Genomic DNA, 12390 nt, shown 5'->3' with positions numbered 1-12390 from the left:
TCTGTGGTGAATACATGACAAAGCAAAATGAAATACTATTTGTGCCACTAATTTCAAGGAAAAAACTAAGACAGCAAGGTCAGAAATCATCTGCATATTAACAGACATTAAACCTGTTAATTATACTCCTTTATCCCATCTAATCAAGTGGGTGTTTTAGGCTTGTCATTAGTGCGTTAAATTAGGATTTTGTTTGTTGTCAGGGTTTTATGATAAGGACTTTTAGAAATATTTATGAAAGACACATTTATTTACCAATTTGGAACTGTAGGTTGACACACCCATAAGAAACAAGAGCAAAGTTAGAAATTAAAGAGTAAATCTGCTAGTATACAAACTGCAATCTACAATGAAGTGAAAATGTGACACATAATTGTCACAGAAATTTCTTCAGGAAATGAGTGGTACTCTAGGTCTAATTGAATGAATTGTCTGTGAATCTACAAACTCTTCATTTTTATTTAAAAACACAGAATACCCTTTCACATACCAATCTATGTTCAGATATTCCTTTATAGAAAATGAAGGAATCAGTAACAGTGGTTGTTGAGACTTATCAAAAAGACAGAAGCCAATACCTACTTTAAATTCAGACATGGAAAATGGGAAAAAAGTAAGGATGACCCTGATTCAGTAGGAATTCAGCATCCATGACAGTTTATCAAGAATGCAGTTTATCAAAACTTTTTAGTTCATGACAAAAAAGTTACTATTACTTTAAAATTTCATTTTCACGGTGGCAGAGCTAGGCCAGAGCATGAAATTACAAAGACAAACTTACAAGACAATCTCTAGAGAAATATATCATTCTGCAATAGCTATTCTAAAATAATTGCGAGTGCATATATAATATTGCAAAATTATATCACATTTTATTCCTGAATATTTTATGTTCTTCAAAACTTCATCATTATTCTGGAATGAAAACAGTTTTTCTTTTTCTGCAACAAAGGCTGAGCTTTAACAAGGAGCCTTAGGATCTCCATAGCCTCATAGCAGAAGCACCACCTCTGAGTGACATGTAAATCACCTACAGTGAGAAAAGGGGAAACCTAATTTTCAGATCCTGATCTAAAAATGTCAAATACAAGAAGAGGTCACAAAAGCTATGGTCTCAAATCCAGGGGGGGGAAAAAAGGATAACTCTCATGAAGAGAAGAATTTTCAGCTTCATCTCCTAGCTAAGCAGATATTGGGTTCCTCCAGATTTTAAAGCCATGAAGTGGGATACCAGAGAAACGTTTGCTTTGGAAGCTGTACCTCTCTTAGGTGCCTAAGTCCTCCATGTGACACATGTTCATAGGAAGGGCTATATGTATGACAGCTTGCTATGAGAAAGCATTTTAGTCTGTTTTTGCCGTGGAGACAAAGCACAGTACTTCCTTCAGCATTATCATGAGTCTCATAAACAGATGTTGAGTGGATAAACTGCACAAAGAAATTTCTGCTGTCTTGTAAAGCAGGTAACAAAATTCAGACACCACTTTTTCCACCTTTGTTTTTTATTAGCATACTTTTCCTCTGAACATGTTTTATGCTTTTTCTGCTTTATCATGGAAATAAGTTAATGGAAATTCCTTAGCAACTCAGGAAAAAAGTGTTTAGTAAGCACTTATCTAATTAAAAAAAGGTCTTAGAGCTGTAATAACTCTATTTATTTTTCTTGTATTTAGTTCATAAGATATAATGAGATAATTGTTTAATTGGCACCCAATTACAAAAATTACTTATAAGTGTGACACATTTTATAGTTAAATGAGGATAAAAAATCAGTCACTTTTGAGGCATGACTCAATCTAGTTCTCTGGCTGATTGGCAGATTGAAGTCTGCCTGAGCCTTGGGTCTTTCAGAACCCACTCAAACTACTTAATTTCACTTAATTTTCCTCTGCACAACCAGGCCACCTTATTTGATGAAACCTTTTGTGAGGTTTAATTATTACCCCTTCTCTAGCTTAACTCTCCCATGTGGCATAGAGACCTCCATAATTTGTGCACCAGGTTAATGGTTTCAATTCTGTGTTTCGTAGGAAACTTGCAGAAAGGTAAGAATGTGATAGACTTTTCTTCAGCTATTCCAGTTATGGAAGAATAACAGACTTAAAAATTAAATCCTACTGAGAGACTGGATATTTTCATGTTTACTCAAAGAGGACTTGACACTGCTGTGACCCACTTACTGGCATATGGGCTTATCTAACACATACACATTTTTGGATAACACACACGGACCTGGGATCTTGCTCTCAGATAGGAGAGCTGTGGGCTATTCCAAATGTGAAGGCAAAGTGTGAAATTTACCTATGGAGTTACTCCACCCAATGAGGAGGGGAGCCAGAAACAAATTTGATCCTTTCTGAACAACGTAAGATAGGAAACACTTTAGGTTACAGCTCTTTAGATAATTTTATATTACTAAAGAATGTAGACAATAAAAAGTGAAAGGAAAGCAAGACATTTCTTGCGCTGGTAGTTTAGACTGTGAAATCTTATAGCACCTTCATGATGAATCGAAAATTTTACAACAAGTACAACATATTTGTGCCAAAACAATTCTCTAAATATCACCAAAGAAAAACTACTGCTTTCTCATATTTTGTGTCAAAAATATATACCTAATCACTTGTACTGGAAGTAACTTAAAACTGTGGTTAGAAGTTCAAATTTACTCAAATTTACTCTTAGATTTCAAATTATTTCTATATCTGTATTTGATCATGTCTTTCCTTATATGAAATGCATGATTGATAGCCTAATTGGAATGAGGCTGTTTAGAAACCTTTTAAAATACTAAAGTTTATAACAACTCATAATTTTACAGGACTGTCTCATTCACCTCTCCAAGTGAAAACTGCCAGCCCAGATAGGCCAGTGTAATTTAATTTTTTTTTTCTCAAACACTTCTGTACATTGTGGATTCATTCAAAATTTTTTTCCTCTCTCACTGGAAGCAGTTGGTCTACCAGGAAAGCTCCAAAGCAAACTGCAGATGCTTTCATAATCTACAGAAATAAATCATTAGAATAAAAACTATGTCAAATCATCTACCTTGATGCATTTGTACTGAAAGTAGATTCACCACGCTGTCCTTTGTTTTATCTGTAGGCAATGTTGAGAAATGCCTCACTTTATGAGGGTGACAGCAGATTTCTCAGTAAAAGGAGCTAAACACATCACCACATCAGCCCTATCCCCTTCCCTCAGTTGCCTCATTTGCAGTAATCCACATCTAGATCTGCTGTCCTGCAGAAAATAAAACCCACATATTTGAAAGTGAAAGAGCAACAAACCCAACAAAGCGGATATACTGAATGTACAGCCTTTCTGTACTTTCTCTATGTACATATTAAAAAAAAAAAAAGTATGTTATTTGCTGCTGAGCTGCTCGTTGGGATATGGATGAATATTCCAGCAGTATCTAAACATCAAAGTTAAATTTAATCAGATTTTGATGACATAGTAGCCCTAATTGAAGTTAATGTGAGTTAAGAGTAATTCTGCTTTTACTAACAAAAGAACAGTACCTTGATTTCACTATGATTGTTTACATATTAAGAACATGTTAACTAGCAAGTCTAATAGAGCAAGACAAATCTACTGGGGTAAGATTTTTTTCCTCGATATTTGGCTGTGTGCTGAGCAGTATAGTGGCCTGACTTGTGTCTAGGGATCTTAAGAAGTACAATAATAGGAAAAAGATCATCATTTGATGTATTGCATTTATAATAATAATGGTAATACTCCAATCTGTGAAAATGACTACAGCAAAGAAGGTGAATTCCTAGTAGAAACAGATTGCAAGTGTTCTGCTCAAATAACTTCACAGAAAACTGCAAACTTCACAGATTAACTATAGCCATTAAATCCTCCCTAGTCCTTTTCAGATGAATGAGGTGGAATTACAGTGTCTACAAGTGCCACAAATTCTGCTATTTCTTAATAACTTTACCTTCTCAATGTAAATTAAGAATTAATTACAATAAATTAATTTTATATGTTAGCACTTGGCAGCAGGGCTTTTCCCCCTCATGTTTCATTTTAATTATGATGAATACTAAATAGATAGGTAATATTATGCATCTAAATAAATAGAGCACAGAAAATTAGGCTTATATATCTACTTATTATTTCATTATTTACTGGATGAAGAGGGAAATATAGTGACGATTGATGAGGTAAAGGCTGAGGTAATTAATGCCTTCTTTGCCTAAATTTTAATAGCAATGTCAACTGTTGTGTGGGTATCGAGCTCCCTGAGCTGGAAGACAAAGATGGGGAACAGAATGAAGTGCTCCTGATCCTGGTAAAAAATGGTCAGTGACCTGCTACACCACTTAGACATGAACAACTGTGTGGGACTGGATGGGATACACCCAAAGGTAGCAAAGGAGTTGATTAAAGTACTCACTGAGCCTCCTTCCCTTATGTAAGAGCAGTCCCGTGTAATTGGAAATGTTCTAGTTGACTGGAGGTTTCCAAACAGGACATCTATCAGGAAGAAGGGCAGGAAGGAGGACCCAGGAAACTACAGCCCTGTCAGTCTGGCCTTGATGCTGGAGAAGGCCATGGAGCAGGTCATCCTGGCATCCTGGCTTGTATCAGCAGTTAGATGGCGAGTGGGACCAGGGCAGGGATTGTCCCCCTGTACTGGGCACTGGTGAGGCCACACTTCAAACCCTGAGTTCTGTTCTGGGCCTCTCATTCCAAGCAGGATGTTGAGGTGCTGGAGGGAGACCAGAGAAGGGCAATGGAGCTGGGGAAGGGTCTGGAGCACCAGTCCTGTGAGGAGCAGCTGAGGGAGCTGGGGATGTTTAGCCTGGAGAAAAGGAGGTTGAGAGGGGACCCTACTGCTCTCTACAACCGCCTGAAAGAAGCCGGGTGGGGGCAGTCTCTTTTCCCAAGGTAACAAGCGATTACAGGAAGAGGAAAAGGCCTCAAGATGTGCTGAGGAGGTTCAGATTAGATATCAGGAAAAAATTCTTTATATTGAAAAGGTCATCGGCATTGGAACAGGCTGCCCAGGAAAGTGGTGGATTCACTGGCCCTTGAATGCTTGGAAAACGTGGGTGTTACACTTCAGGACATGGTTTATTGCTGAACAGAAGGTGCTTGGTTAATAGCTGGAGTTAATTATTTTAGAGATCTTTTCTAAACAAAACTGTTCTGGCATTCTAGTAAGCCATTTACTCTACTCATTATATAACTGTATACAAACAATTACTTGTTTCAGGCACAAGGCTAGACTTTAAGAACAGTATTTTTTATTCTCATGTTTCAAAGAATTTGTATGTATGTTTCCTTCACCGTAAAACCCTTTAAAACTTTTACAAAAGTGCTGAGTAACAGATGAAAACCCTGAAACAATGAGTTTACACAGAAATTTTTTGCCTCAGAAGGATACTGAATAAAAAACTTTCAATTATTTGCATTTACTGTATTTAAGTCCCTATGGTAGACAGGTCCCAGAGCATGTCAACAAGATTCCCAGACTAAGATGAAACTGAATTAGAAGATGTGCTCCTAAAACACACCTGATTTTCCCCAGCTGCTAGGAGCACTGTACCAGAAACAGACTGAAAAAGCACATTTGGAGCAAAACTCAAGCCTCTAGACTCTTCCCTTTTTGCTTCTGCCATGTTCATGAAGTGTGGGTCTTTAGCATTCATAACTCTGCAGATACACTCCTTCTGGGGCAACATCATCTCAATGCAGTCATTGTTCAGATCAGGAACAAGAACTGCATGTTCACTTAACCCTTTAGTGGTATTTATCATGTCAGCGTAAGCAGCTAACCCTCAGCATCTCAAGCACTTAATTTCCTGCTTTTATGAACTTGAATTCAGTATCTTTTTTTACTGAATGTAGTAAGTTGGACAAAATCATGAGGCTCATGAAGATCCAGCACCTAATTAGCATCAGACTCCATGCAAATATATTGTAGTAGAAAACAAGTCTACTGGGACATAATTTAAGCAAAACAAAGACAATTTAAGTAAAAGTTGACTCCTGCAAAAACACTTATAATATTCTAAGTATTTCTCTCTTGGTACTTCTTGAGTATCAGATGAAACAGCTTTAAGAAAACAGTGATTAATGAAAAAAAGTAATTTAATAAGTATTTGAGAGTATTTTACTTCTGACCTCAAAACTATTGGCATATTAATATCCTCCTTGACCATAACATACAGCCTTATTTTCAACAAGACCATTTAACTAGCTATGTATTTCTCTTCTGTATTGTACATTTGCAAACCAGTGGAACTCACAATGATGTTAATATATTACCTGATAATGCAGTAGATAAAATGGAGGCCTATTTACAAAGAAGTGTCCATAAAATATCATTAATAAACAGAGGGATGTACATTTCCCAATAATATTTTCTTGTATTGTTAGGTTTAAGTTGGAATTTTAGCACATAAAACACACCCAAACATGTATCTTTGGGGTCTTTTTTACAAAACTTCTATTTTTTTCAAGTGGGCTTTTCTTTTAGATAAAGGAATTACATAATTATTTCCAAAGCTAACAAAGAAATATATTCTGCAGAAAAACCAAAGAAAGCACTCCCCAAACCCTCAATCAAAATATGTATTTTCAATCAATCAATCTTTCTTTTCTGTAATAGCATCAGTAATCAGCCTGTGATCACAGAGGTGTTAGTGAGTTATTATTGTCTCTTACCTGGAGTTTGAAAGTTAAGGCGCCGCAGCTCCACTGGATCTGTGGGGTGGTGAGAGGGGACCTCCTTGCTGTTGGGTATGCTGCTCTTTCTAGAATCAGATTCAGCCCTCTTCCTGCATGGAGAAGGTGAATACACATAAACAGAAGATAGACATGTTAGCTTCACAAAGGTGCATGAGTGTTTAGCATCATATTCTGAAGGCAAGATGTTTATTTCTAAAAAATTATTTGATCCAGTGAAAAGATATTATAATTATGTGTGGTGGGTAGGGTACCTAGAGTTTGCAATGGTAAAACGATGAGAGCAAATAGCTGCATTCTACCCTAAATGGATCTTCCAGAACATCATTCTGGTCATCCTAATACTTTACTCTTATAACACTAACCATATAAAAATTCAGAGAATTCTCCTATTTTAAATGCTATCTAGCTATACCTTTATAAAAAAGCAGCCAACTCTTGAGCTAGACCACCCCAAGTTATTGTCATTAAATATTTCTTATTTTATACACAGAGTTCTGCATTGTTATATTAAAAAAACCCAAACTTGATTTCTTTAAGTATTTTTAATATGAGAAAGAACAATATAGAAGACACCTATTCAAGAAGACATTTTTTCTTTTAACTTTCTCAAATGTAAAAAGTTGCTGTTTTCTCTCATGTCTGTAAAAGCTGAAATCTGCAATCTTCATATGTCTTATCACGTCTACATATATGAATGGTTTCGATCTGTATGAGTATTTCTAATCAAATTAAGACTTTCACTGCAAAGGAAGGAAAATAAAAAAAAAGAGAGAGAATAAAAGAGATAAAAGAAAGTTGTCTTTGTTTCCTTTCTCTAGATAAAGGCAGAACCCATGTGTGTTCTCACTGACATTTTTGTTAAAACTGACTTCCGTTATCTGTATGTATCATCTGATGTAAAACATGGAGAACCATGTTACATGAAGAGTAGCTACCATTTAGCATTTTTATACAGACAGTGGAATCTTTCTTCACTAGTTATCTGTGAGGTCCTGAATGAAAAAACAACGTTTTTATGTAATATAAAATGAAGAAGGAAACAGAAGAAGAGTTACGTTGTGAACACAGAACTGAGATTATTTTAAGGGTAATACATGCAGAATATTTTCCAGGTGCCCAATATTTACATTAACGTACCACTATCTTTTTTTCCTAACTGACTCACAATGTGACAATGATAAATCTGTTATTACTTCAGTCAATTTCTTGCTGCTCTTGAAAAAATGAAGACTATGTGACACACACAGTGAGATTTCAAAAGTTATGCAAAAATGTCAGACAGCAGGATGATTGTAGGAATTTTTGAAAGTCACTGGTCCTATGGTTTTATTGGGGAAAAAAAGTTTTACTTTACTTTATCCATCTTGTTTGGAAACAAATACCTTAACATATGTACTAACCACTCTTTAGTGAAGCAATAAGAATTTAAATCTGATTATTCGCTTTTTAGTCTTTTTAAAACAAAATTGCTACGAATAAACTCATTTGAGATTCCTTTTTTTTTGATTTTGCCTATTTCAAACTCCTATTACAGTAGCACTGTAATAGTGTTTTTTCTTCTAGTGCTTTTTCTTCTCACTAAAGATGTACAATGTAGCTTTCAAAAAGTCTTTTAACCTGTATTTCCTTCTCTTCAAGTCTAGGAGTCTTAAATCTCCTTAAGTTTCTGGAACTGTCCAGGGACAAGCTTCATTTAACTTTTTTCTACTTGAAACTAAGTACCAGGTGGCAATTTCACATTAATTTAATAAAACCACTAAAATAAAAAATAAAACCACTAAAAAAATAAAACTTTTAAAAATCTCTTCTAATCGTGTATCTGAGTATTTTGAATACTTACAGAATAACAGAAGGGTTTATTATATATTATTAATTGGAGGAATATTCTGGTTTTTTAATCTCTCCAGCCCATAGAAGACACAACAATTCTTCTAGATTATGCATTGCTTCTGAGGTAGGTGGGGGAAAAATTCCACAAAGGACAAATGATATCACTGTATCATTTTCACTTTTAGAACTGTAAGTCAGTGTTGAGTTTATGTATGTGAGACATTACAAAGATTCAGAGCAGCTAATGCCTCAACTACAACCACGGATTTCTTCAAGAACTTTGGTTATTGCGTACAAGAACTGCTTGCATGTCACTAAAACACATATACAACAATATTTGTATATGTGAGCATTTTCAAACTCTGCTATCTCTTGAAAATTTACCCTCTAGAGACACAAGAAAACCTCAGTGAAACTCTGCAGCTTGTATTACATTACTTTTCAGTGCTGTAAATAATATAGCAAATGTTGCAGTTGCCCTCATATTGATAGATTACTGCCTACATTCACTTAAGAATGACAGATACTTTGTCTTAGATCATTACCATGATAACCTTTTTTTTCCTCTTTTTTCTCCTTTTCTGTATTAAATAAAGAGTGATTATCTTTCACTTCTCACCTGTCAGGTTTACTGCTCCATTTTAATGCAGCAAGAAGGGAAGAAAATGTGAAATGTTAGTTGACCAGCAGCACAGAGAATAAGCATGAAAATAGGAGATAGAAGACATTTTGATTGCAGTGAAAATATGTAACTAAACCAAATAAAGAAATGACAGCTCATCAAAATATTCAACGCTTGGAAATCATAGAATTAATGAAGGACACTAGGTCACATCCAAAGCAAATCTTCTGTTAAAAAAATACACCTTTTTTAAACACTATCTGCCAAGAAATGAGACTTCAAATTTTATCCAGTGAGATATTGGAGAATGGGTGTTTAATTTGAGCCAGAAAAACATTACACTGAAAAATTACATCTCACTGAAATGTAGCTCTCTCTTTCTTTCTAGAGAGAAGAGATATGAAAGGAGGGAAGAGAGGAAAAATGAAAGTGGAGGGCAGACTAGAATGGGGAGGAGAGAAAGGGAGAAGAGGAAGAAAAAACAAAGTGATGAACAAGATTATATATATGAGACACATTAAGATTTACTAAATTTAAAAAAAAATTAAATGAAAATTTCTAAAACTATTTTACAAAACCCGGTAATAAAGTAACAAGAAAATTTTAGCAGTATGCTGGAAAGTAAGGTTACCATATATCTTTTTCCAATGAAGTATTACACGCTTTTTTAGATTTAGAGTGAATGTCATGTACTAGAGGTCCACAGTGATCTGTATAGATCTATAGTGTTCTATGATCTATAAAGCTTATGTAAATAGGAAAAATAATTTATTATCTCTCACCAGTATGTTCTATATACACACAAACTATAACTACAGTTTTTATCTTTCTGTGTTGATCATAATAAACAGGGGCTCTATAAACATTTTAATAGCTTTTACTCTACAATGACCAGATTACAGACGTTATGAGAAAATCTTTAAAATTCTTCATCATTACTTAAGATTTTCCATTTTCCCATTTTGCATTTCTGTGCCTTTTTTTTTTTTTTTTTTTTTAACATCTGGGCTTTTTTTCTCTTAGAAGCATATTTTTTCTTACAGCTCAAGATTCAGCAGGGGAACGGCAGTTCAAAGGAGGTGATTCTGTCCCTGTGCTTCACATTGGTGAGGCCCCACCTGGAGTGATAAATCCACTATTGGGGTCATCAGTACAAAAAAAATACGGATCTGTTGGAGTAAATCCAGAATATGGCCACAAAAATGAATGATCAGGGGGATGGAACAAGAAAGGCTGAGAGAGCTGGGATTGTTCAGCCTGGACAAGAGAAGGCTTTGGGAGACTTTATTGCAGCCTTCAGGTACTTAAAGGACCTATAAGAAAGATGAGGACTGACTTTTACAGTACAGCCCATAATGACAGGACAAGGAGTATTGGTTTTAAAGATGGTAGATTCAAACTAGCCAGAGGGAAGATTTTTTTATGATGAAAGCTATGAAGCACTAATTAATTAGATTCCTCAGAGAGGTGGTGGATGCCTATCCTTTCAAGGCCTGTGGATGGGGCTCTGAGAAACCTGACCTAGCTGAAAATGTCCCTGCTTATCACAGAGGGTTGGACTAGATGACCTTCAAACATCTTCTCCAACACAAACTAATCTATTATGCTATGATTCAGAGTGCCAAAGTTACTATGATCAAAAGATTTAAGTTAGGCTACAGTCTTCTGAACCAAATCAAAAAGCTGCACTTTATAAAAGCAAACAACACAGTCTGGCAAGATGGTCTTAACTTCTCTTCCTTAGAAATGGAAATATCTAGAACGAAGAATCTTTTGCTCCTCTTCAGCAGAAAACTGAAATTAGGGAATTTGTGATTTCTTAAAAAATGACCAGGAACAGCTACATATATTCATTTGTGTAAAAAAAAAAAAAAAAAACAAAAAAAAAACCCAAGAATGTGATGACAGGATGCTTCATGGGAACATTCACATTTCTTTCTAGTTTGTCCATTTCTAAGAAACACCACCCAATTTCTAGAGCTCTTCAACATTCACTAAGTAAGTTCCTAATCAACTAGATCCTATGTAATTGAGCATGTATCAAGTACATAACATATATATAAACTGTGACTCAAGCAGACCTCCTAAATAATTAGGCATTTCCTTTAGGGCACACACCATCTATCTATCTAGGTTTACTTTTTTTTTGAGATTTTGAATACAAATCCTACTGGGCTGAATATGATATTCCATCTTTGAAGAGAGAAAAGATTTATTTTCTTGTCAGCAAGAAAATTGTCAAAAAGGAAGTGAGATTTATCTCATTTACTTGGATCTCTTGATTTGATTGCTTATAAAGTTTAATAGATGGAAAGGTCTGTTCCAAAATACATGTCTGCCTTTGACTGCAGGATGGTTTCACTGCTGCAAAGACAGAGAACACTGAACTGGTTAATGGCCAAGTCAGTTCCATTTGACAAGACTGTAACTCAGGAAAAATTAGTTTTTACTGTGAGGATAGTTCAATATGGGTTGCCCAGAAAGGCCATTGAGTTTCCATTCTTAGCTATATAAAACTTGCCTCAATATCCCTCTGACCAGACTGCTGCAGGTGGCCATGCTTTGAACAGCACTGGGATGAGGCACACTCCAGAGGTGTAGCACTTCAGTTCTGTGAATTTGTGAGCTCTTTTGCACACAGAATATTATTTGGCCTCATCTGTGTTGGCCATTATATCAACAGTATGTCCGATGAAAAGAAAAGGTACTTTTCAGTATTATTGTCACCTATTGCTGTTACTTACTAAGCTGCAATGACCTTTTGGCTATATTCTAATATATGATCCAAAAAGCTGTCTATGAAATATCTCTGCTTTCAGATTTTAAGAATAGTAAATGCAGAGGCAAAAACCTTTATACAACTTGACAACGAATAATAAAAAATTAAAACATGCATTCCTTGTTTTTGGCACAGTTAAATATACTTCAAATCAATCCATGCAACTTATCCACATTATCCAATAACGTCTGTTTTAAAGAAGGGCAAGAGTTCTCCTCATAAAATTATTACTTTGGAAACTGCAGTCGTAATTTCTCTGTGATTGTAATTAAAATGTATAAGTAGTATTATAAATCATGAGCTTAGTGGTCCAAGTCTGTTCACAAAGGTTTCTATGGACAAAGGGAATTGAACACAGTTGACCTTTATCTGAGTTACTGCTCTCTGCACTTCAGAAGACAGTCATTTTTTGGTCATCCTCTTTGCACTGCACCTGCTTTAACAAAATACT

The 12390-nt window shown here is 35.3% G+C and overlaps 1 protein-coding gene across 1 annotated transcript in view; it reads right to left on the bottom strand.

Annotated features, from left to right (window-relative positions):
- The window catches only part of PTPRD (protein tyrosine phosphatase receptor type D), a 282751-nt gene that overhangs the window by 78344 nt on the left and 192017 nt on the right, over positions 1–12390 (bottom strand). Inside the window, exons 21-22 of the mRNA XM_066339280.1 lie at positions 9158–9169; positions 6685–6797 (exon numbers count right to left, since the gene is read on the bottom strand). Of these exons, the coding sequence (XP_066195377.1) occupies positions 6685–6797; positions 9158–9169 (125 nt within the window). The remainder of the gene's footprint in view (positions 1–6684; positions 6798–9157; positions 9170–12390) is intronic.

Source organism: Sylvia atricapilla, chromosome Z (assembly GCF_009819655.1).
Source record: "Sylvia atricapilla isolate bSylAtr1 chromosome Z, bSylAtr1.pri, whole genome shotgun sequence".
NCBI classification, from domain to species: domain Eukaryota; kingdom Metazoa; phylum Chordata; class Aves; order Passeriformes; family Sylviidae; genus Sylvia; species Sylvia atricapilla.
The sequence above is the reverse complement of the archived record's forward strand: the minus strand, read 5'-3'. Positions and strand labels throughout refer to the sequence as shown.